The following is a 26,811-nucleotide window of genomic DNA, read 5'->3' on the forward strand; positions in this document are numbered from 1 at the left end:
TATACAGTGAAAAGTATTGTTTCTTGCACATTGTACAAAGCATACCGTTCATAGAGAAGGAAAGGAAGGAGAAAGGAGAATGTAGTGTTACAGCCATAGCTAGGGAGTAGAGAAATGTCAACTTAATTCAAGATAGGTCCATTCAGAAGTCTGACAGCAGCAGGGAAGAAGTTGTTCTTGAGTCAGTTGGTATATAGCTCAGACTTCTGTACGTTTTTCCCCATGGAAGAAATTGGAAGAGAGAATATCCGGGATGCGTGGGATCCTTGATTTTGCTGGCTGCTTTTCTGAGGCAGCGGGAAGTGTAGATGGAGTCAATGGACGGAAGGATGTTGAGTGATGGACTGGACTTCATTCATGACCCTTTGTAGTTTCTCGTGGTATTGGACAGAGCAGGAGCCATACTAAGCTGTGATACAACCAGACAGAATCTTTTTATGGTGCATCTGTAGAAGTTGGTGAAAGTCGTGGCTGACATGCAAAATTTCCTCAGTTTTCTGAGAAAGTCGAGGTGTTGGTAGGCTTTCTTAACTACAGTGTCCGCATGGAGGGATCAAGACAAGTTCTTGGTGATCTGGATACTTAAAAACTTGAAGCTCTCAATAATTTCTACTTCATCTCCATTGATGTGGACAGGGGCACGCCCTCCACTACGCTTCCTGAAGTTGCTTTGTTGACATTGAGGAAGAGATTATTGCCGCCGCACCAGTTCGCTAGATTCACTATCTCATTCCTGTACTCTGTATCGTCATTGTTTGAGATCTGACCCACTACGGTGGTGTCATCAGTAAACTTGATAATCGAGTGGAGGGGAATTTGGCCACACTGTCAAAGGTGTATAAGGAGTATCGTAAGTTTATTAAACGGTAAAGGGGGAAGGCATTCTTTAGCAGTTCTTTCTCTGCCAAACCAAAGACCATTTGTTGAAGCTTTCTCTTCTCTCTACAGATTCAGCAAACAACAACAAACTGCAATGACTGTCAATTATACAAAATCGCCATGTGCTATATATCTCTATTCTGTGTATTTCCTTGTATTAAAATCCTACATAGTATGTGGAGCATGGACATTTCAATATATCTAATAATACTTCATCAGAATGAATCGTAGAACCCTACAGTGCAGAAAGAGGCCCTTCAGCCCATCGAGTCTACACCAAACACAATCCCACCCAAGCCCTACCCCCATATCCCTACATATTACACCCACTAATGCCTCTAACCTACGCATCCCTGGACACTAAGGGGCAATTTCTTAGCATGGCCAATCAACCTAACCCGCATATCTTTGGACGGTGGGAGGAAACCGGAGTACCCAGAGGAAACCCACGCAGACACGAGGAGAATGTGCAAACTCCACACAGACAGTGACCTGAGCCGGGAATCAAATCCAGGACCCTGGAGCTGTGAAGCAGCAGTGCTAACCACTGTGCTACCGTGCTGCCCAATGAACAGACAATCCTCTTACTGAAGCAATAAATCACAGTGAGAACAACAGAGACGTTAGTTGTGATTAAGTTGAGCCATTCTTTCACCTCATTCCTTTGCAGCAAATTGTGTTTTCAACTTTGCAGTTTTTTGTCAGCAGTAACTTTGTTGCTTAGAATTAATTAAAATATTCCAATGTGTATTTATATTTATTTATTCCCTGGAGATAACAGGCACCTACCTAGTCAGGCTGAAATATAGCAATTGATTGACAATTAGTAATCCATTTCATAAACTTGTTTATGGTAAATGGAAATCCCAGGAACCACTTTAATTGAAACACAGCAAGTCTCTGGTCCACTTGGCAGAAATAAGTAATGTTATGATTTAAACACTCTGTAATGACAAAAATGATCATCTTACTGCACCAATGGCTCAGCTGTCTGCTTTATTCCTGTGACTATTTTTATAAGTATTTTTCCTGTAGTCAGAGCTCTTTAGGGATGTGTTCTTGGTTCTCTGAGCATCTGGCAATATTCACTGGGAGGGAATCAAAGGCTACAGCTTATGAATAGATGAAAACCTGTGCATATCTCTCCATGATTTCTCTAAGATTCAATATCTTGCACTGTTTCTCCCTGCTGAGAATGTCTTTTGGGCTCACATATTTAATTCTCTTTAGTTTCAAACAGTTTATCTTCCAGAATTAAACATTGGTGACGGAACGGAGTCAGGAATCCTGTATCAGATTCAGAACTGAACAAGTTCAGGGTGCTGTAATAGGAAAGGCACCACTCACATCAATAAACAGAACATTTCGCATATTCACCCTTTTAGTCTGATTTTACTCAGTCCCATTCCTGATTTCTCCCAAAATCCTTTGTGTTGGTTTTCCTGAAGTGATTTTTTTTTTGATGAAGTACTTTTATGTAGACTAAGCATTTTAGTTACTTCTAATAAGTGGTGAATCTGAACCATAATATATACATCTGGATATAGGGTCATAATGGTCTCCAGCATAGAAAAACGCCCTTCGGCCCATCGAGTCTGCGCCAGTCAAAGATTTTCATCTATACATAGCTTGAAAGAGTCAAATTAGTCACAGTACAATACAGGAAGAATTTCTGGAATGTATATTCATCAATTATTAGGGGGCACAGGTTTAAAGTGCAAGAGGCAAGATGTAAAGGAGGTGTATGAGGCAAGTTTTCATAGAAAGAGGATGGTGGATGCCTGGAACTCACTGCCAAGAGAGGTAGTGAAAGCAGATAGTGAGATTTAAGGGACACCTGGATAAATTCATGAGGATAAGATCCTGGCATGGATACAGGATTGGCTGACTGGCAGAAGGCAGAGAATGGGAATAAAGAGGTCTTTTACAGGATGGCAGCTGGTGGACTAGTGGTGTGCCTCAGGGGTCAGTGCTGGGACCACAACCTTTCACAATATATATTAACGATTTGGAGGAAGGAACTGAAGGGACTGTTGCTAAGTTCACAGATGATACAAAGATATGTAGAGGATCAGGTAGTATTAAGGAAGCAAGGGGGCTGCAAAAGGACTTGGATAGGTTAGGAGAGTGGGCAAAGAAGTGGCAGATGAAATACAATGTGGAAAAGTGTGAGGTTATGCACTTTGGAAGGAGGAACGGAGGCATAGACTATTTTCTAAATGGGAAAATGCTTAGGAAATCAGAAACACAGAGGGACTTTGCAGTCATTGTTCAATTTTCTCTTAAGGATAACGTGCAGCTTCAGTCAGCAGTTAGGAAGCCAAATGTGATGTCAGCATTCATGTTGAGAGGGCTAGAATACAAGAGCAGGCATGTACTTCTGAGACTCAATAAGGCTCTGGTCAGACCCCATTTGGAATATTGTGAGCAGTTTTGGGCCCTATACCTAAGGATGTGCTGGCCTTGAAAGGGTCCAGAAGAGGTTCACAAGAATCATCCCTGGAATGAAAAGTTTGTTGTATGAGGAATGGTTGAGCACTCTGGTTCTGTACTCATTGGGAGTTTAGGAGGATGAAGAAGGATCTTATTGAAATTTACAGGATACTGCAAGACTGGATAAACTGGACGTGGAGAGGATGTTTCCAGCAGTAGGAAAAATAGAACCAAAAGGCACAATCTCAGACGAAAGGGACAGAGACAGATAGTTTCCTTGAACAGTGCATGTTGGGGCCGACGAGGGAGCGAGCTATCTTGGATCTGGTGTTATGTAATGAGGCGGGTAGAATTAGGGACCTTGTGGTGAAGGATCCTCTTGGGAAGAGTGATCTTTGTATGGTGGAGTTTCTGATGCAGATGGAGGAGGAGAAAGTGGGTTCCCGGACATGTGTCCTTTGTTTGAACAGAGGGGAGTACGGTAGGATGACAGAGGAATTGGCGAATGTTGATTGGGGGAGCACATTGGAAGGTAGGTCTGCTGAGGAACAGTGGAGGATCTTTAAGGAGATCTTTCTTGGTGCTCAGCAGAATTTTATTCCGATGGTTAAAAAGGATCGTAGGAGGAGAGATAATCAGCCGTGGATAACGAAGGAGGTAAAGGAAAGTGTTAAATTAAAAGTGGATGCATTTAGAGTAGCTAAGAGTAGGGGGCGAGAAGAGGATTGGGAGAGGTTTAAATGTCAACAAAGAATGACAAAGTTGATAAAGAAGGGTAGGATAAACTATGAAGCTGGGCTAGTGCTTAATATAAAAAAGGATAGCAAGAGTTTTTATAAATACATAAAAAGGAAGAGGCTGGCTAGGGTGAACGTTGGACCCTTAGAGGATGAGAGGGGGGACTTAGTGGTAGGGGATGGGGAAATGGCTGAGACCTTGAATAACTTTTTTGTTTCAGTCTTCATGGAGGAGGACATGAATTGTTTGCCGGGTGTTAACGATGAAAAGATGGTAGGAGTGGAGGGCCTGAATGACATTATTGTTACTAGAGAGGCAGTGCTCGACAGACTGGAGGGACTGATTGTGGACAAGTCCCCAGGACCGGATGGAATGCATCCAAGGGTTCTCAAAGAAATGGCGGAGGTGGTAGTGGATGCCTTGGTGATTATTTTCCAAACGTCGCTGGATTCTGGGGAAGTGCCGGAAGATTGGAAAACGGCTAATGTTACGCCGTTGTTTAAGAAGGGTGGCAGGCAACAGGCGGGGAATTATAGGCCGGTTAGTTTAACGTCTGTTGTAGGAAAAATGTTAGAATCCGTCACCAAGGAGGAAATAGCGAGGCATCTTGAGGGGAATTGCTTGATAGAGCAGACGCAGCACGGTTTCGTTAAGGGGAAGTTGTGTCTGACAAATTTATTGGAGTTCTATGAGGATGTGTCTAGGGCAGTGGATAGAGGAGAGCCAGTGGATGTGGTCTTTCTGGATTTTCAGAAGGCGTTTGACAAGGTACCTCACAAGAGGTTATTGCAGAAGGTAAGGGGGCATGGAGTTGGGGGTAGGGTGTTAGCGTGGATCGAGGATTGGTTGTCAAATAGGAGGCAGAGAGTGGGGGTTAATGGGTGCTATTCGGATTGGCGGTTGGTGACTAGTGGAGTGCCCCAGGGGTCGGTGCTGGGGCCTCAGCTATTTACCATTTATATAGATGATCTGGAGGAGGGTACCGAGTGTATGGTGTCGAAATTTGCTGATGACACCAAGATTGGTGGAACGGCAAATTGCGCAGAGGGTGTGGAGAGTCTGCAGAAGGATCTAGATAAGCTGGGCGAACGGGCCAGGAACTGGCAAATGGAATTTAATGTTGGCAAGTGCGAGGTGGTCCACTTTGGTAGGAATAATGGTAGGAAGGACTATTACTCACGTGGCGAAAAACTGCAGCATGTGTCGGTGCAGAGGGACCTCGGGGTCCTTGTGCATGAGTCGCAAAAACCCAGCCTGCAGGTGCAGCAGGTGGTCAGGAGGCCAAATGGGATGCTGGCCTTCATAGCGAGGGGGATTGAATATAAAAGTAGGGAGGTCTTGCTGCAGCTGTATAGGGCACTGGTGAGGCCGCAGCTGGAGTACTGTGTGCAGTTTTGGTCGCCACACTTACACAAGGATATTTTGGCCTTGGAGGGAGTGCAGAGGAGGTTTACTAGGTTGATTCCGGAGTTGAGGGGAGGCTGAATAAACTAGGCTTGTACTCGTTAGAGTTTAGAAGAATGAGGGGAGATCTCATTGAGACATATTAGATGATGAATGGGATGGATAGGATCGAGGTGGAGAGGCTCTTCCCACTCAGAAAGGACAGTAGGACTAGAGGGCACAGCCTCAGATAAAGGGGGGCAGTTTAGAACGGAGTTGAGGAGGAACTTCTTCACTCAAAGGGTGGTGAATCTCTGGAATTCTCTGCCCGTTGAAGTGGTGGAGGCTGCCTCGCTAAATATTTTTAAGACACGGGTTGATGGGTTTTTGATAAGAGAGGGGATTAAGGGTTATGGGGAGAGGGCGGGAATGTGGAACTGAGCCATGACAGATCAGCCATGATCTTATTGAATGGCGGGGCAGGCTCGAGGGGCTAGATGGCCTACTCCTGCTCCTATTTCTTATGTTCTTATGTTCTTGATTAATAAAGGGATCAGGGATTATGGGGAAAAAGCAGGAGAATGGGTATGAGAAAAATATCAGCCATGATTGAATGACAGAGCAGACTCGATGGATCAAATGACCTAATTCTGCCCTATGTCTTAAGGTCTGGGAAGGGAACAGAAGGATATGGTTCCTGGCCGGGAAGGGGGTTTTAATTCAGACAGGCAGCTTGGTCGGTGCGGGCTTGCAGGGCCTGTACTGTAATTTTCTTTGTTCTTCTTTGTTCTATATGGGGTGGTTTTCCAGATCATTACATTGAAGAACTAACAAAGGAACAAGCCATCTTGTGCAATGAGAAAGGATCTAGTTGTGAAAGAACCTTGGGGATGAGTGACTATGATCTGATAGAATTCTTTGTCAATGTGGATAGTGATGTAGTTGATTCTGAGACCAGCATCTTGAATCTCAATAAAGGTAACTATGATGACTTGGAGAATTAATTGGCTATGATGGACTGGGATATATTACTGAAAGGAAAGACAGTGGACAGGCTGCTAAGGATGCTACCGTGACTTGACAGTTTCAGTAACAAGGAGAGGCTGGATAAGCTGGCACTTTTTTCTCTGGAACGCAGGGGGCTTCAGGATAATCGCACAGAGATCTAAAAAGTGGCATAGATAAGGTAGACAGTCAACATCTTTTCCCAAAGGTAGGGGAGTCTAAAACTAGACAGCATAGGTTTAAAGTGAGAGGGGAGAGATACAAAAGCAAGGCAATTTTTTCACACAGAGGGTGGTGAGTGTCTGAATGAGCTGCCAGAGGCAGTAGTAGCAACGGGGACAATTTTTCATTTAAAAAGCGTTTAGACAGTTCCATGGGTAAGATGGGTTTTGACATATATGGCAAAATGCAGGCAACTGGGACTAGCATAATGGTAAAAATTGGGCAGCAGGGGCAAATTGGGCCAAAGGGCCTGTTTCCATGTTATAATCCGCTATGATTCTAGATATTCAAAGAAGCGAATAGGTGAACTCCAAAGTTGTCTATTCCTGTTGGGCACAAGGGTGGTAAGGGAACTGTGGCAAAACCATGGCTTAGAAGGAAAATTCAAGATAGTATTAGAATCAAAGAAGTAGAATACAAATTGGTAAGATAAAGCAATAGCCCTGCAGATTAGGAGCAGTTTAAAACTCAGCAAAGAGTTTGGTTAAGAAGGGGAAATAGAGTATGTAAGAAAGCTAGTGGGGAACATTAAAACTGACTGTAAATATTTCTAGAGATGTAAAAAGAAAAAGATTGACAAAACCAAATGAAGGCCCCTTACAGTCAGAAACAGAATAATTCACAATGGGTAACAAAGAAATGGCTGAGGAATTAAATTTGTACTTTGCTTCTATGGAATCCCCCTTCATTCCAGCAACTATAATCTGAACCGACTCAATCTCTCCTCATATAACAGTCCTGCCATCCCCGGAATCAGCCTGGTAAACCCTCGCTGCACTCCCTTGAGAGCAAGAAAATCCTTCCTCAGGTAAAATTGCACACAGTACTCCAGCTGTGGCCTCACCAAGGCCCTGTATAATTGCAGCAAGACATCCCTGCTCCTGTATATAAATCCTCTTGCTATGAAGGCCAACATATCATTTGCCTTCTTTACTGCCTGCTGCACCTTTATGCTTACTTTCAGTGACTGGTTTACGAGGACATCCAAGTCTTGTTGTACATTTCCCTCTCTCAATTTATAGCTATTCACCTCACATTTTTCAGGGTTAAATTCCGTCTGTCACTTATCGGCCCATTTAACCATTCTGTCTATATCTCCTTGTAGCCCAAGACACTCAGCCTCACTGTTCACCACCCCGCCAATCTTTGTGTCATCCACAAACTTACTAATCCTACCCCCCATGTAGTCATCAATATAATTTATAGAATTGACAAATAATTGACACACATCCCTGTGGTAAGCCAATGGACACTGGCTTCCAATCACTAAAGCAGCCTTCTGTCATCACCTTCTGTCTCCCACAACTGAGCCACTTTATAGAAACATAGAAGATAGGAGCCATTCAGCCTTCAAGCCTACTCGCCATTCATCACAATCATGGCTGATCGTCCAACCCAATAACCTAATCCTGCTTTCTTCCCATAACCTTTGATCCCATTCACCCCAAGTGCTATATCCAGCTGCCTCTTGAATACATTCAATGTATTGGCATCAACTACTTCCTGCGGTAATTAATTCCACAGGCTCACCACTCTTTGGGTAAAGAAATTTCTCCTCATCTCTGTCCTAAATGGTTTACCCTGTATCCTCAGACTGTGAGCCACAGTTCTGGATATCCCCAGCATCGGGAACATCCTTCCTTCATCAACCCTGTCTCGTCCTGTTAGAATTTTATCAGTCTCTCATTTAACTGAACTCCAGTGAAAACAATCCTAACCTAATCAATCTTTTCTCATACATCAGTCCGGCCATCCCCGGATTTGGCCTGGCAAACCATCGCTGCACTCTTTCGAGATCAAGAACATCCTTCTTCAGAAAAGGAGAACAAAACTACACACAATAGTCTAGGTGTGGCCTCACCACAGCCTTCAATAATTGCAACAATGTGGAAATGCCGGCGTTGGACTGGGGTAAGCACAGTAAGAAGTCTCACAACACCAGGTTAAAGTCCAACAGATTTATCTGGTAGCACAGCTTTCGGAGTGTCACTCCTTCTTCAGGCGACATCTGTGGGACCTTGTCAGAGGTTTTGCTAAAATCCATATAAACTACATCAACTGCACTACCCTCGACTACACATCTGGTCACCTCGTCAAAAAATTCAATCAAATTTGTTAGGCATAACCTCCTTCTGCCAACTATCCTTGATCGAGCTTTGCCTCTCTAAGTGGAGGTAGATGTTCTCCTTCAGAAGTTTCTCAAATACTTTCCCTACTACTGAGACTCACTGGTCTGTAGTTCTGTCGTTTATCTCTACAACTCTTCTTATATAGTTCAACCACATTAGCTGTTCTCCAGTTGTCTGTCATCTCCTCCGTGGCGACAGAGGAATTGGAAATTTGGGTCAAAGCCCCTGTAATCTCCTCCCTTGCCTCCCACAGCAGCCTAGGGCACAATTCATCCAGGACTGGAAATTTGTCCACTTTTAAGGCTGCCAACACCTCCAACATCTTGTCCTTCCCTTTGTCAATTTGCTCAAGAACCTCACAGTCTCTCTTCTTGGAATTCCATACCATCATTCTCTTGGGTGAAGACAGATGTGAAGTATTCAATCAACACTCTACCAATGTCCTCTGGCTCTGCCTTGTTCGCTAATGGACCCTACTCTTTCCGTGGTTATCCTCTTCCCATTGATATATTTATAGAATATCTTGGGATCTTCCCTACTCTTAGCAGCCTGAGTTTTCTCAAATCCCCTCTTTGCATTCCTAAAAGTTTTCTTAACCTCCACCTGCACATCCTATACCTCACTAATGCCTCCGCTGATTTCCTCCCCTTGTACTTTTTCTAAGTCTTTCTTTTCCTTCTTGTTATATCCTGAATATCTCTGGTCATCCACGGTTCTCTGGTCTTGTTATTCCTAGCTATCACTCTAGAGGGAATATGCTGGGCTTGCAGCCTCCCCTCCATCTTATTATTTGAGATTCCAGCCCACTATAGTGGTGTCCGTGCAGGATCTGAGTGCTCATCCAGGTACCCCATCCGAGCCAATAGCTTTCTGTAGGTTGACTTTCGGGAAGGCTAATCTGTCGTCTGTGAAGGTGACCTTGGATACCAGTTCAACCAAGGCTTCTGGGCAGAAGACGTCCTCTCACTGACCTCCTGCTCAAAATGGGCATAAAATGCATTGAACTCATCAGGGAGGGCTGCATTGTTACTGGCGATTCTACACGCCTACATCTTGTCTCACATAGGTTTAAGGTGCGAGGGGAGGGGCAAGGTTTAAAGGAGGTGCACGAGACAGATTTTTTACACAGAGAGTAGTGGGTGCCTGGAACTCGTTGCAGGGGGAGGTACCGGGAGCGGACACGGTAGTGACATTTAAGAGGCGTCTTGACAAGTACATGAATAGGATGGGAATAGAGCGATATGGTCGTCAGAAGGGTAGGGGGTTTTTGTTAAGTCGGATAGCATGGTCAGTGCAGGCTTGGAGGGCCGAAGGGCCTGTTCCTGTGCTGTAATTTCCTTTGTTCTTTGTTGTCGCCTGTTCTGTTGTGCAGCCCTTACTACAGTCGGTGGGCATCAGTGTGGCTAGCCTGGGATTCTAGCTTGGTCCGGTGCTGTCTCTTGGCATCTTTGATGGTTCTCCATAGATTTTAAGCCCACTAAAGCAGATAACACCACCTCTCTCTCAATGCTATTGGCTCAATGATATCATAGTCCCCATCATCCTTCTTCGTTGTGGACACAAATGTAAAATACTCATTAAATTCCTCTTACACATCTTTTGGCTCTAAACAGAGATTGCCACTTTGGTTTCTAATGAGCCCAAGCCTTTCCCTGGTTACCTTCTTGCACCTTAATATACTTAAAAGAAACCTTAGGATTTTCCATTATTTTGCCCCCCACCCCCCAGTATTATTTTCACATCCTCTCTTGACTCTCCTGATTTGTTTTCTAAACACCCCTGCTGAAAATATCACAGAATAAGACCTAAAAAAAGTTTAAGATGTTTGAAGGTAATTGAAACATTGGACTTTTATACAACATGCCACATTACATTATCAAATAAACAAGAGGTTTGGGTTCAATCGAGTTTCTCAACAAGTCAGCTCCAAGTCGAAAGACTCTACCACATGACATGCCTGCTCGGTGCCAGGGTTCTCACAGTTGGAGAGGAAATTACAGTGTGACAGCCATTGTGCTGAAGTCAAAGCGAGATCCAGTTCACATTGGGAAAAACATTAGACAGGAAATCAAGGATGCCTGTGTTAAAGGAATATCTGTAATTATGGATGACTTTAATCTGCATATAAATTGGGAAGATCAACTTAGTCACAGTACAATAGAGGAGAAATTTCTGGAGTGCATATGGAATGGTTTTCTGGAACAATATGTTGAGGAACCAACAAGGGAGCATGCCATCTTGGATTGGGTGTTGTGCAATGAGAAAGGATTAGCTGGCAATCTAGTTGTGAGAAAACCCTAGGGGGCGAATGACCATAATATGGTAGAATTCTTTGTCAAAGTGGAAAACCAGAGAATCATAAAATTATAGATTCCCTATAGTGCAGAAGAAGGCCATTCAGCTCATCGAGACTGCACCAATTACAATCCCACCCAGACCCTTTTCCTATAACCACTTATATTTATCCTCCTAATCCCTGACACTAAAGGGCAATTTATCATGGCCAATCAACCTAACTCACACATCACTGGGTCATGGAAAGAAACCGAAGCACCCAGAGGAAATCCACGCAGACATGGGGAGAATGTGCAAACTGCATACAGGCACTCACCCAAGGCTGGATCTCGGCTTTGTGAGGCAGCAGTGCTAACCACTTTTCCACCGTGCTGCCCATAATGATGCAGTTGATTCTGAGACCAGGGTCCTGGATCTCAATAAAGGTAACAACGATGGTTTGAGACATGAATTGGCTAAGATTGGACTGAGAAACATTACTGAAAGGAAAGACAGTGAACAGGCAATGGCAGGCATTTAAAGAGCGAATAGATGAACTCCAGGTGATGTTTATTCCTGCTGGGCACAACAGTGGTAAAGGAATTGTGGCCAAACTATGGCTTGCAAGAGAAATTAGAAATATCATCAGATTCAAGAAAGAATCATGCAAATTGACAAGAAAAAGCAATAGGCCTGAGGATTGGGAACAGTTTAAAATTCAGCAAAGGAGGACCAAGGGATTGATTAAGAAGGGGAAAAATAGAACAAAGGACAAAGAAAATTACAGCACAGGAACAGGCCCTTCAGCCCTCCAAGCCTGCACACACTATGCTGCCCGGCTTACCTAAAACCCCGACCCTTCCGGGACCATATCCCTCTATTCCCATCCTATTCAAGTATTTGTCCAGACGCCTTGAAAAGTCACTATCACATCTGCTTCCACGAATTCCCCCAACAGCGAGTTCCAGGCACCTTCCACCCTCTGGCTAAAAAACTTGTCTCATACCTCTCCTTTAAACCTTGCTCCTCGCACCTTAAACTTATGCCCCCTAGTAATTGACTCTTCCACCCTGGGAAAAAGCTTCTGACTATCCACTCTGTCTATGCCTCTCATAATCTTGCAGACTTTTATCAGGTAACCCCTCAACCTCCATTGCTCCAGTGAGAACAAACCAAGTTTCTCCAACCTCTCCACATAGCTAATGACTTCTACACTAGGCAACATCCTGGTAAATCTTTTCTGTACCCTCTCCAAACCCTCCACATCCTTCTGGTAGTGTGGTGACCAGAATTGAACACTATACTGCAAGTGCGGCCTAATTAAGGTTCTATCAGGTTGCAACATGACTTGCCAATTTTTAAACTCAATGCCCCAGCTGATGAAGGCAAGCATGCCGTACGCCTTCTTGGCTACCTTCTCCACCTGCATTGCCACTTTCAGTGACCTGTGTACCTGCACACCCAGATCCCTCTGCCTATCAATGCTCTTAAGGGTTCTGCCACTTACTGTATATTTCCTATCTGTATTAGACCTTCCAAAATGCATTACCTCACATTTGTCAGGTTTAAACTCCATCTGCCATCTCTCCGCCCGAGTCTCCAACTGATCTATATCCTGCTGTATCCTCTGATGGTCCTCATCACTATACGCAAATCCACCAACCTTTGCGTCATCCTCAAACTTACTAATCAAACTGGTTATATTTTCCTCCAAATCATTTATAAATATTACAAACAGCAAAGGTCCCAGCACTGATCCCTGAGGAACACCACTTGTCACAGCCCTCCATTCAGAAACACACCATTACTACACTCTCTATATCTGAGCTAGTTCTGTATCCATCTTGCCAGCTTACCTCTGATCCCATGCAACTTCACCTTCTGTACCAGTCTGCCATGAGGGATCTTGTCAGAGGCCTTACTGAAGTCCATGTAGAAACATCTACTGCCCTGCCCTCATTAATCATCTTTGTCACTTCCTCGAAAAACTTGATCAAGTTAGGGAGACATGATCTCCCCTTCACAAAACCATGTTGCCTCTCGCTAATACATGCACTTATTTCCAAGTGGGTGTAAATCCTGTATCGAAGAATCCGCTCCAATAATTTCCCTCCCATTGACGTAAGGCTCATTGGTCTGTAATTACCTGGATTATCATAGAGTATGGAAGTAAGCTAGCATGAAACATAGAAAGTGACTGTCAATGTTTCTATAGATAATGTACCAGAAGTGGTGAGAGAAACATGCTTTAGTGAGGAGCTGAAGGAAATCTGCATTCATAGAGAAATGGTTTTGGGGAAATTGATGGGATTGAAGGTGGATAAATCTTCAGGTCCTGATAATCTTCATCCCAGAGTTACTTAAGTAGCCCTGGAAATAGTAGATCCATTGGTGGTTATTTTCCAAAACTCTTCGGACTCTAGAACAGTTCTGACAGATTAGGAGGTAGCTAATGTAAGCACACTATTCAAAAAGAGAGACAGAGAAAAAACAGGGAACTATAGACCAGTGAGCCTAACATTGATACTGGGGAAGTTGCTAGAGTCCATTATCAAGGATTTCATGACTCAACATTTGGAAGGCAGTGGTGTAATCAGACAAAGTCAGCAGAAAACCATAAAAGGGAAATCATGCCTGACCAATCTATTGGAATTTTGTGAGGATGTAACTAGTAGTTGATTGAGGAGAACCAGTGGATGTTCATTTAGACTGTCAGAAGGCTTTCGGCAAGGTCTCAAATAACAGACTACAATGTAAAGTTAAAGCAAATGGGATTGCAGGTAACGTCATGCTTTGGAGGGAGTATAGCAAAGGTTTACCAGGCTGATTCCTGGGATGGCAGGTCTGTCATATAAGAGAACATAAGAACATAAGAAATAGGAGCAGGAGTAGGCCATCTAGCCCTTCGAGCCTGCCCGCCATTCAATAAGATCATGGCTGATCTGTTGTGGCTCAGTTCCACTTTCCCGCCCTCTCCCCATAACCCTTAATCCCCTCTCTTATCAAAAACCCATCAACCCGCTTCTTAAAAATATTTAGCGAGGCAGCCTCCACCACTTCAACGGGCAGAGAATTCCAGAGATTCACCACCCTTTGAGTGAAGAAGTTCCTCCTCAACTCCGTTCTAAACCGCCTCCCCTTTATCTTGAGGCTGTGCCCCCTAGTCCTACTGTCTTTTTTGAGCGGGAAGAGTCTCTCCACCTCTATCCTATCCATCCCATTCATCATCTTATACGTCTCAATGAGATCTCCCCTCATTCTTCTAAACTCTAGCGAGTACAAGCCTAGTTTATTCAGCCTCTCCTCATAGCTCAACCCCCTCAACTCCGGTATCAGCCTAGTAAACCTCCTCTGCACTCCCTCCAGGGCCAAAATATCCTTGCACAGGTGCAGCGCCCAAAACTGCACACAGTACTCCAGCTGCGGCCTCACCAATGCCCTATACAGCTGCAGCAAGACCTCCCTACTTTTATATTCAATCCCCCTCGCTATGAAGGCCAGCATCCCATTCGCCTTCCTGACCACCTGCTGCACCTGCAAGCTGGGTTTTTGCGACTCATGCACAAGAACCCCGAGGTCCCTCTGCACCGTCGCCTGCTGCAGTTTTTCGCCACGTAAGTAATAGTCCTTCCTACCATTCTTCCTACCAAAGTGGACCACCTCACACTTGCCAACATTAAATTCCATTTGCCATTTCCTGGCCCATTCGCCCAGCCTATCTAGATCCTTCTGCAGACTCTCCACACCCTCCGCACAATTTGCCTTTCCCCCAATCTTGGTGTCATCAGCAAATTTCGACACCCTGCACTCGGTTCCCTCCTCCAGATCATCTATATAAATGGTAAATAGCTGAGGCCCCAGCACCGACCCCTGGGGCACCCCACTAGTCACCAACCGCCAATCCGAATAGCACCCATTGACCCCCACTCTCTGCCTCCTATTTGACAACCAATCCTCTATCCACGCTAACACCCTACCCCCAACTCCATGTCCCCTGACCTTCTGCAATAACCTCTTGTGAGGTACCTTGTCAAACGCCTTCTGAAAATCCAGAAAGACCACATCCACCGGCTCTCCTCTATCCACTGCCCTAGACACATCCTCATAGAACTCCAGTAAATTTGTCAGACACGACTTCCCTTTAATGAAACCGTGTTGCGTCCGCCCTATCAAGCAATTCCCTTCAAGATGCCAAATCAGTTAGGATTATATTCACTGGAATTTAGAAGAGTGAGAGGGGATCTTATAGAATTATAAAATTCTAACAGGGTTAGACAGGAAAGATTCAGAAAGAATGAACCCACTGGTGGGGGGGAGTCCAGAATTCGGAGTCATAGTTTGAGGATAACTAAACCTTTTAGAACTGAGGTGAGGAGAAATTTCTTCACCTAGAGGGTGGTGAGATTTTGGAATTCACTACCACAGAACATAGTTGAGGCCAAAACATTGTCTAATTTCAAGAAGAAATTAGATATAGCTCTTGGGGATAAAGGGCTTTAGTGATATGGGGGGAAGGAATGATCCGGATATTGAATTTGATGATTAGCCATGATCAAACTAAATGGCAGAGCAGGCTTGAAGGGTCAAATGGCCTACTCCTGTTTCTAGTTTCTATGGGGCATCAGACATAGACAGGATGAGGAAGGTTGTTGTATATAGTCAACTTGAGAAGCTAACCAGTAAATTAAGAAGCAGAGGTAATAGTTTCTGGATTATTATCTCAGCCACATGCAAATTGGCATACGACAAATGAGAGAAATTAATGCACACCTCAAAGATTGCTGTGGGAGAATTAGGTTCCAGTTTGTGGGGCACTGGCATCAGTACTGGGGAAAGTGGGATCTGCACCATTGAGATAGTCTATACTTCAACTATACTGGGAGTGATGTTCCGGTGAGCCACATAACCAGGGAAGCAGAGAGATTTAACTGAATCATGAGATAAAGGGATCAAATGTGGGAAGGTGTTGTAAATTATAGCGACAAGGAGAGAGAGAAAGATATTATTACAGGAAATGATAAACAGACTGACAGGGAGGGTTAAAGAGAACAAAGCGAAGAATATATCAGCAGGCAGGCGAGACATTATAAAAATAACATTGGGACAAAACTAAAAGCTCTAGTTGGGAACACATATAGCACTTCTAACAAAACAGATGAACTGATAAAGAGAAATAAATAAATATGATCAGATAAGCATTCCAGAGACAATGCTACAGGTCATGATAGGTTAAGATCAGAATATTGAAGAGTACATAACATTTAGGAAGGGTAGAAAGTGAGAGAAAAGTGGAGAGGAGTCCAACCAGGAGAGGAGTGACCAAACATCAAGAAAGCAAGATATAAAAATGGTTTAGTTAGAGGTGAGAAATGAGAAATGCAAGAATGTAGTTATATGTGAGCCTTCTCCCCATAACCAGATGGTCAGGAAAAGTATAATAGAAGGGATAATGGAAGCTTGTCAGAAATCCATGAGAATCATGGAAGATTTTAATCTATATATAAACCTAAAAAACCAGATGGAAAAAGGTAGCCTAAAGAAGGAGTTCAGACTGTTATCAAGATAGCTTACTGGAACAGCATGTTCTGGAGCCACCCAGACAACAGGGCTATATTGGACCTGGAATTGTACAACCAGGAGAGGGAGACAGAAAGCAGGAAGTTACAGGTCAGATAGTCCAACATCTGCCACAAGGAAAATATTAGAAACCGTTATTAAAGATGTTATAGCAAGGTATTTAAAAAAGATATGATAATCAAGCAGAGTCAACATGTTTTATGTAAGAGAATTGGAGAAAAGTAATTGGAGTTTTTTGAAGAATTAACATGTGGTGTGGATAAAGGAGAACTGGTGGATGTACTCAGACCTCCAGAAGGCATGTGATAATGTACTGCTTTACTGAGGAAAATAAAAGCTCGTGTTGTAGTAGGTAACATATTGGCATGCATAGGAGATTGGTTGGCTAAAAAAAAGAGTGTAACTAAAAATTGATCATGTTCTTGTCAGGAAGTGATGAGGAGACCACAGGGACTGAAGGGATAAATTTGCTAATGTTACAAAGATAGGTAGGGAAGTATGTTGTAAAGGGGGTATAAGGTGCAGGATTCTCTGGCCATGCACTCCAAGACCGGAAATTCTCATTTAAGCTCAAAGGACCTTTAAATTGTCCGCCAAATCTTTGTCTCGCAGCTGTGATTCCTGCAGGTGTAAAAGGAGAATTTCGGCCAAGGAGTCTACAAAAGGACATAAATTGGTTATATGAGTAGGCATAGATCTGGCAAATGGAGAAAATGTGGGCAAATCATTACCAATGTCGGCAGGAAAAATAAAAAAGAAGCTTCTTACCTGAATAGCGAGACAATGCAGAGCTCTGTAATGCAGAGGGATCTGGGTGTCCCAGTGCCTGAACCACAAAAGGCTAGTATACGGTGTCAGGAAGCAGAGGCTTTTTTAAGTAACCTCTGTCTATATTGTTAAATATTAGAAATAAGCTTAGACTGAAGTGAGTTTAATTCAGTGTTACTGCGTAAAATCAGACTAAAAGGGTGAATATGCTAAATGTTCTGTTTATTGGTGTGAGTGAAACCTTTTCTGTCACAGCCTCCTGAACTTGTTCAGTTCTGAATCTGATACAGGATTCCTGATTCTGTTACGTCACCAATGTTTAATTCTGGAAGATAAACTGTTTGAAATGAAAAGGAATTAAAAATGTGAGCCCAAAAGACATTCTCAGCAGGGAGAAATGTTCATATCTTCGGCCCTCGGCCCTCAATGTTGTGCAGAGTTATGTCCAAACCCAAGATCAAGCTATCCCACTCCCTATCATTCTGGTGTGCTCCATGTACCTATCCAATAACCGCTTGAAAGTTCCTAAAGTGTCCGACTCCATTATCACAGCAGGCAATGTATTCCACAATCCAACCACCCTCCGAGTGAAGAATCTACCTCAGACATCCCTCCTATATCTCCCACCATGAACCTTATAGTTAAGCCCCCTAGCAACAGTTACATCCACCCAAGGAAGTAGTCTCTGCATGTCCATTCTATCTATCCCCCTTCATTATCTTATAAACCTCTATTAAGTCACCTCTCATCCTCCTCTGCTCTAAAGAGAAACTCCCCAGCTCGATCAACCTCTTCTCATAAGATCTACCCTCCAAACCAGGCAGCATCCTGGTAAATCTCCTCTGCACTCTCTCCAATGCTTCCACATCCTTCTTACAGTAATGTGGCCAGAACTGGAACAATATTCCAAATGTGGTCTCACCAAGTCCGGTATAGTTGCAGCATAACCCCACGGCTCTTAAACTCAACCCTCTGTTAATAAACACTAACACACTATAAGCCTTCCTTGTGGTTCTAAGCACTTGAGTGGCAACCTTCGGAGATCTGTGGATATGAATCCTAAGATCTCTCTGTTCCTCCACATTCCTCAGGACCCTGGCATTGACCCTATAATCCGCACTTAAGTTTGTCCTACCAAAAGGACAATATTGCATCTTCAGAAAGCTTAGACACAAAACCACGAGCTCCTGTCCATTTGTGGATTTCATTCCGTGATTTCTTCAGCTCCCCTCCCTCTGACAGTCACAGCAATAAATCGAGATGCGTGATTAGTTAAGAGTTAGAATTAAAGGTATCATTGTTGCCATTACAGAGAATTTGAACCTCTGTGTTCTGAGTTCATAATAATTGCAACATTTCTTTTCTTTACCAAATCATAAAATCATACCAAATCATTCAGCTATTTACCACTTATATAGATGATCTGGAGGAGGGAACCGAGTGTAGGGTGTCGAAATTTGCTGATGACACCAAGATTGGTGGAACTGCAAATTGCGCGGAGGGTGTGGAGAGTCTGCAGAAGGATCTAGATAGGCTGGGCGAATGGGCCAGGAAATGGCAAATGGAATTTAATGTTGGCAAGTGCGAGGTGGTCCACTTTGGTAGGAATAATGGTAGGAAGGACGATTACTTACGGGGCAAAAAACTGCAGCAGGCGACGGTGCAGAGGGACCTCGGGGTCCTTGTGCATGAGTCGCAAAAACCCAGCCTGCAGGTGCAGCAGGTGGTCAGGAAGGCGAATGGGATGCTGGCCTTCATAGCGAGGGGAATTGAGACGTATAAAATGATGAATGGGATGGATAGGATAGAGGTGGAGAGACTCTTCCCGCTCAGAAAGGACAGTAGGACTAGGGGGCACAGCCTCAAGATAAAGTGGGGGCGGTTTAGAACGGAGTTGAGGAGGAACTTCTTCACTCAAAGGGTGGTGAATCTCTGGAATTCTCTGCCCGTTGAGGTGGTGGAGGCTGCCTCGCTAAATATTTTTAAGACGCGGGTTGATGGGTTTTTGATAAGCGAGGGGATTAAGGGTTATGGGGACAGGGTGGGAATGTGGAACTGAGACACGACAGATCAGCCATGATCTTATTGAATGGGGGGGCAGGCTCGAAGGGCTGGATGGCCTACTCCTGCTCCTATTTCTTATGTTCTTATGTATGTTCTTATAAACTGGAACCGAGCGACTCACTTTGTTTCAATTAAGCAATGTGAAGCAAAAAGTTCACACTGCCCTGACCTAGACACATACTTCACTTAAGTTTAATCACTGGAATAGATCCACATGGAGGTGTCGGGGAGTGGGGGGGAGGGTAGATGTGCTGTTATCCCAAGATTAGAAAGAGCACTGTATTCATTGAGTTCTCTTTAATCTGCATCGTTTCCCACTCCATTCTATAGCTTTAACTCAAGATAGTATAGAGCAAGGACATATACTAACAGATGGGCACCTATAGAAATGTTTTACAATTGACAAGATCATTGTAGTTGGCTGCTTGATGTCTGCATCTGTGGAGAGAAGAAAATATTTTTAAATGGTCATTCATTTAGTATAGAATGGACAGTCTGAACATTTTGTACATACTTAGCATGATGGAGTCAGAAATACAGTTAATCTTTCAGGTCTTTCCTCTTTACGAGTTTTAATTCACTCTCTTGTTGCTCTATAGCTTGATGGAGATCAGGTTCCACAAAGATTCCCATCCTCAATGACTGGACATCCCTGCTCATCAATGTAAAAGACAACTGAATCGTCTGCAGCCATCTTCAGCTACAACTATAATCAATGCCCCATTTCAGCCTCCACCAGAGGACCCCAGCACCACAGCTGCCAATCTTCAGTCAAGTTGATTGCCTCCACATGATGTTAAGAGATGGCTGAAGGCACTGGATACTGCAAAGGCAATAGGAGTGGAGATCATTCTGGCAATAGTGCTGAAGACTCGTGCTCCAGAATTTGCTGTGCCCCTAGCCAAGCTCTTCCAGTTCAGCTAATAGGGAGTGCCGGCCAAACGGGAGGGTGCTGAACTGGGGTAAGGCGCGCTATAGCCAGATTAGGAGGGAGCTGAAGGACAGTGATTGGGAGGGACTGTTAGCTGGCAAGTCCACAGTTGGCAAGTGGGAGGCTTTTAAGGGCAAACTGAAAATGTTGCAGGAGAGGCATGTTCCGGTTAAGCGGAAGGATGGGAAAGGTAGGATTAGAGAGGTTAGACCGCATTTGGAGTACTGCGTCCAGTTCTGGTCACCTTACTACCGGAAGGACGTGGAGACTCTGGAGAGGGTGCAGAGGAGGTTTACCAGGATGTTGCCTGGCATGGAAGGACTGAGTTACGAGGAAAGGTTGGAGAAACTGGGACTTTTCTCCTTGGAAAGACGGAGATTGAGGGGAGACATGATAGAGGTATATAAGATACTGAAGGGAATAGATAGAGTCAATAGTGAGATGCTGCTCCCTAGACTGGGTACAATTACGAGAGGTCATGATCTAATGGTGAGGGGGGAGAAGTATAATTTGGATGTGAGAGGAAGGTTCTTTACGCAGAGGGTCGTGGGGGTATGGAACGCGCTACCGAGTAGGGTGGTGGAGGCAGGAACGTTGGACTTGTTTAAGGTTTACTTAGATAAACACATGAGTGAAACAAGGATGGAGGGTTATAGTAGAGGGTATTAAATAGGGTCAGAGCGTCGGGAAGACACCGGAAATGCAGACTTATATGTTAACGTTTTTGTCTTTTTATTCCACAGGTGGAGGTTCACCTTGCTGTCAAACGAGGGGCATGCACACGGTGGGTCGTGCGTGGGCTGCTCTTGGAGGTTCCGGGAGTGGTCTAGTACTTCGTGCCGGTGTGTGTGCTTGATACTGGACCGGTGGACGGGCGCCGCAACAGCTCAGTGACTAGCACTGCTAGCTGTGCAGATACATGGATTTGGGCCTGTGTCTGTGGGAGTTTGCGCATTCTCCCTGTGGTTGCGTGGGTTTCCTCCGGGCGCTCCAGTTTCCTCCCACACCCCAAAGATGTGCTCTTAGGCTGACTGGTATACCAAATTGACACTATTCTCCTCTGAATCTGGCTAAGTTAGGGGTTCCACTCGCAGACATGCAGGGCAGGGTAGGTTTAGGGGGATGCGGCGGCGCGGGCTTGTTGGGCCGAAGGGCCTGTTTCCCATGCTGGGTTGTTCTTTGTTCTTTGTTGTTTTGTTCTAGCTACAACACTGGCATTTACTCATTTAAGGGGAGGCGATGGTGCAGTGGTGTTTTCACTAGACTAGCAATCCAGAGACCCAGAGAAATGCTCAAAGATTCAAATCCCACCAAGGCAGACCGTGAAATTTAAATTCAATGAAAATATTCAAATAAAAGTTTAATGATAACCATGAAACCATTGGTCTAGCCAGTGACACCTATATAGAAACATAAATCTACCTGACAATTTATATACCAAAAGGAAGACAAATCCAATCTGGCTAATTACTCTTGACCACCACATAATTGTTTTTGTAAAAGGAAGCCATTCAGCCCATTGTGTCTGTACCAGCTTTCCAAATGAGCATCAAGACTTAGTGTCATTCACCTGCCTTTTCCCCTATTCCTGAACATTGTTTCTATTCAATCATCTAATGCTCTCTTGAATGTCTTAATTGACCCTGCTCCCATCACACTTCCAGAAAGTGGCTTCCAGCCCCCAACCACCCAATGTGTGAAAATGATTTTTCTTGCATCATTTAGATCTGCGCTCTTTATTTAAATTGTCTCTACCTGTTCTTCCTACCAAAATGTATTTGCTCAGTAAACTTCACCTGCCACCTATCTACCCACTCCACCAATTTTTCTCTATCCTTTTGAAGTTCTACACTGTCCTTTTCACAGTTTACAATACTTCCAAGGTTGTGTCATCCGCAAACCTTGAAAATATCCCACAGAGACCAAGATCTAAATCATTAATACAGATCAGGAAAAGAAAGGTTCCCAATACCGACCCCTGGAGAACACCACTACAAACCTTCCTCCAGCCTGAAAAATACCCATTAAGCATTACTCTCTGCTTCCTATTATTCAGACAATTTTGTATCCACGTTGCTACTGCCCCTTTTATCCTGAGTTATAACTTTTCTCACAAGTCTGTTGTGTGGCACTGCATTAAATGCTTTCTGGAAGTCCATGTATATCACATCAACAGCATTACTCTCATCAATCCTTCCTGTTCCCTCCTCAGAAAACTCCAGCAAGTTGGTTAGACATTATTTCCCTCCAGAAATCCATACTGGCTTTTCCTAATCAACCCACATTTTTTCATGTGACAATTAATTCTATCCAGAATAATTGTTTTTGGAACCTTGCTAACCACTGATTTAAACTGACTGGACAGTAATTGCTGGGACTAACCTTTGCTGAGCAAGGAGGTAATATTTACAATTCTCCAGACGTCTGGCACCTCCCCTGAATCTAGAGAAGGCTGGAAGATCTTGGCCAGCGCTCCTGTTATTCCCATTCTCACTTCCTTTAATGTCCTTGGATGAATTTCATCTCATCGTGTTGCCTTACTAACTTCCAGCACTGACAGTCTATTCAACATTTACTTCTTATCAATTTTACAGCCTTCTAGAGACCTTGTCTATCTGCATGTTCTGGGGACCATCTATCTCCTTGTAAAGACAGATGCAAAGTATTCAGTTTAATATCTCAGCCATGCCCCCAGCCTCCATGTGTAAATTCCCTTTAGCCCTACTCCTCTTTATTCCACCCATTTCCAATATATATGTCTATAAAAGACTTTCTGATTCCTCTTTATGTTGGCTGCTTTTCTCATAATCCCTCTTGGCTTCTGTAATGAGCATTTTCATCCCCGCTCTGAACCTTCATATCATAGAATCATACAGTGCAGAAGAGGCCCTTCGGCCCATCCAGTCCACACCGCACATTAGAAACACCCAAACTCCCACTTAATCCCACTTACCAGCACTTGACCCACAGCCCTGAATGTTATGATGTGCCAAATGCTCATCCAGATACTTTTTAAAGGATGTGAGGCAACCTGCCTCTACCACCCTCCCAGGCAGCACATTCCAGGTCGTCACTATCCTCTGGGTGAAAACATTTTTTCCCACATTCCCCCCCTAAATTTTCTGCCCTGGCATAGTGGCACAGGTTGTTGATGATCTGGACACCTAAAAATCTGAAGCTTTCGACCATTTCTACTTCATCCCCACTGATATAGAAAGAGGCATGTTCTCCACTACCTTCCTGAAGTTGATGACAATCTCCTTCATTTTGTTGACATTGAGAAAGATTATTGTTGCCACACCAGTTCACCACATTCTCTATCTCATTCCTGTACTCTGTCTCATCATTGTTCAAGATTTGACTCACGACAATAGTGTCATTAGCAGATTTGAAAATTGAGTTGGAGGGAAATGTGGCCACATAGTCATAGGTGTATAAAGAATATAATACGGGACTGAGAACACCGCCTTGTGGGGCACTGATGTTGAGGATGATTGTAGAGGAAGTGTTGTTGCCTATCCTTACTGATTATGGTCTATGGGTCAGGAAGTTCAGGATCCAGTCGCAGATGGATGAGCCGAGGCCCAGGCCATGGAGTTTAGAGATGGGTTTCATAGGAATAATGGTGTTGAAGGCTGAACTGTCGTCAAAACATAGCTGTCAGAGCCACTGGACGATAGTCATTAAGGCACGCTGCTTGGCTTTTCTTTGGTACTGGGATGATGGCCATCTTCTTGAAGCAGATAGGGACCTCAGATTGTTGTAAAGAGAGGTTGAAGATGTCTGCAAATACTCCCACCAGCTGATTCACACAGGATCTGAGTACTCATCCATGTACCCCATCCAGGCCAGTCGCTTTCTGTGGGTTGACCTTCGAGGAGGCTGCTCTGACATTGACAATGGTAGCCTCAGAAGAACCTGTATCTGAGATGTGTCCTCAGTTACAGGGTTCATCCATGGCTTCCAGAGTGAAGGGCACGCTCTCACTGATCTCTTACTCAAAACGGGCAGAATGCATTGTGCTCATCAGGGAGCAGTGCATTGGAGCTGGCAAGTTTACATGCCTTCATCTTGTAGCCTGCTATGTTTTGCAAAACTTGCGTTAGTCAGTGGGGATCCGTGTGGCTAGCCTTGGACTCTTGCTTGGTCCATTACTGTCCTTTGGCATCTTTGATGGATCTCCTTAGATCGTATCTGGCTTTCTTGTATAGGTCAGTGTCACCTATACAAGACAGGTGTATAGACTAGGCCTCAGACCTAGACTTCAACAAGTTGTAGTTATCCCTGTTTATCATAGAATCATAGAAAAACTACAGCACAAACAGGCCCTTCGGTCCACAAGTTGCGCCGATCATATCTCTACCTACTAGGCTTACCTATAACCCTCAATCCTATTAAGACCCATGTACTCATCCAGAAGTCTCTTAAAAGACCCTAGGGAATTTGCCTCCACCACCACCGACAGCAGCCGATTCCACTCACCCACCACCCTCTGAGTGAAAAAGTTACCCCTGACTTCTCCTCTGTACCTACTCCCCAGCACCCTAAACCACTTGGTATCTATAGTTTCCAGTTGAGAAATGTGCAGATTTGCTTCTTTGGCACACAGCCTTCTACACACTTCCTAGTGTGGTGGCGTACTCATTCAGGCTGGTCACAGAGTTTTTGAATACTGACCAGTTCACTCACTCTAAGTACTGAGTCTAAACAGACTCTGATACAAACTGAGTAAGGGCAGAAGGTTTATTTTTAGTTTAATTTGGGCATCATAATCGGAACAGGCTTGGCAGGCTGAGGGCCCGTTCTTGTGCTGTACTTTTCTTTCCTCTTTGTTCAACCTCTCTTCATAGCTGAATCACACCAGCCCAGGCAACATCTTGATGAATTTCCTCTGCACCCTTTCTACTGCAATTATGTCCTTCTAATCCAGGAAGCTTTGCCATGGTGGGATTTGAACTTGGGTCCCCAGAGCATTACCCTGGGTCTCGGAATTATTAGTCTAATGACAAAAGCATTACCGTCGCCTCCCCAAGGGAAAAAAATCCAAAGGCACTGAAGCCATTAATTAGTTAATTGTCAATTTATATGGCATGATATATCAGTGAAAGTCAGCAACCCACCCCTTCTGGCAAGAAAAAGCAATAACCTGAAGATTGGGAGCAGTTTAAAAACTCAGCAAAGGAGGAGAGGGGATTGATTTAGAAGGGAAAAATAGAGTATGAAAGTGAGCTAGTAGTAACATAAAGGTGACTGTAAAAGTTTCTATAGGTATTTAAAAAGAAAAAGATTGACAAAAACTAATGTACCCAACCTAACAGTCAGAAAGACTGTTTAAACTGTTCTAAACTGGAGTTTAGAAGGCTGAGGGGGGATCTTATAGCAACATATAAGATAAGAACATAATAAGAACATAATAAGAAATAGGAGCAGGAGTAGGCCATCTAGCCCTTCGAGCCTGCCTCGCCATTCAATAAGATCATGGCTGATCTGTCGTGGCTCAGTTCCACATTCCCGCCCTCTCCCCATAACCCTTAATCCCCTCGCTTATCAAAAACCCATCAACCCGCGTCTTAAAAATATTTAGCGAGGCAGCCTCCACCACTTCAACGGGTAGAGAATTCCAGAGATTCACCACCCTTTGAGTGAAGAAGTTCCTCCTCAACTCCGTTCTAAACCGCCCCCACTTTATCTTGAGGCTGTGCCCCCTAGTCCTACTGTCCTTTCTGAGCGGGAAGAGTCTCTCCACCTCTATCCTATCCATCCCATTCATCATCTTATACGTCTCAATGAGATCTCCCCTCATTCTTCTAAACTCTAACGAGTACAAGCCTAGTTTATTTAGCCTCTCCTCATAGCTCAACCCCCTCAACTCCAGCATCAGCCTAGTAAACCTCCTCTGCACTCCCTCCAAGGCCAAAATATCCTTGCGTAAGTATGGCGCCCAAAACTGCACACAGTACTCCAGCTGCGGCCTCACCAATGCCAAGGAATTAAATCCATGCTTTGCTTCAGTATGAGTAAGAGGAAGACACGAATGTACCAGAAGTCCTGAGAGAAGCATGTTTTAGTGAGCAGCTGTAAGAAATCTGCCTTGGTAAAGAAATGGTTTTGGGGAAATTGATGGGATTGAAGGTGGATAAATTTCCAGGTCCCGATAATCTTCATCCCTGAGTACTGAAGGAAGTGACCCTGGACATAGTAGATCCATTGGTGATTATTTTCCAAAATTCTTTGGACTCTGGACTGGTTCCTACAGATTGGAGGGCAGCTAATGTAAGCCCGTTATTCAAAAAGGGAGGCAAAGAGAAAACAGGGAACTATAGATGATTGAGTTGGTACTGGGGAAGTTGCTACAGTCCATCATCAAGACAATGATGCAATCAGACAAAGTCAGCAGGAATTTCCCAA

At 44.1% G+C, this 26,811-nt stretch overlaps 1 protein-coding gene across 1 annotated transcript in view; it reads right to left on the minus strand.

The window, feature by feature from the left end:
- Positions 1–770: 770 nt before the first annotated feature.
- The window catches only part of LOC145348502 (disintegrin and metalloproteinase domain-containing protein 12-like), a 200,291-nt gene continuing 174,250 nt past the window's right edge, over positions 771–26,811 (minus strand). The window contains exon 25 of the mRNA XM_080196694.1: positions 771–825. Within this exon, the coding sequence (XP_080052820.1) occupies positions 771–825 (55 nt within the window). The remainder of the gene's footprint in view (positions 826–26,811) is intronic.

This window comes from Carcharhinus amblyrhynchos, chromosome 1 (genome assembly GCF_965287045.1).
Source record: "Carcharhinus amblyrhynchos chromosome 1, sCarAmb.v2.hapA, whole genome shotgun sequence".
Lineage (NCBI taxonomy): Eukaryota > Metazoa > Chordata > Chondrichthyes > Carcharhiniformes > Carcharhinidae > Carcharhinus > Carcharhinus amblyrhynchos.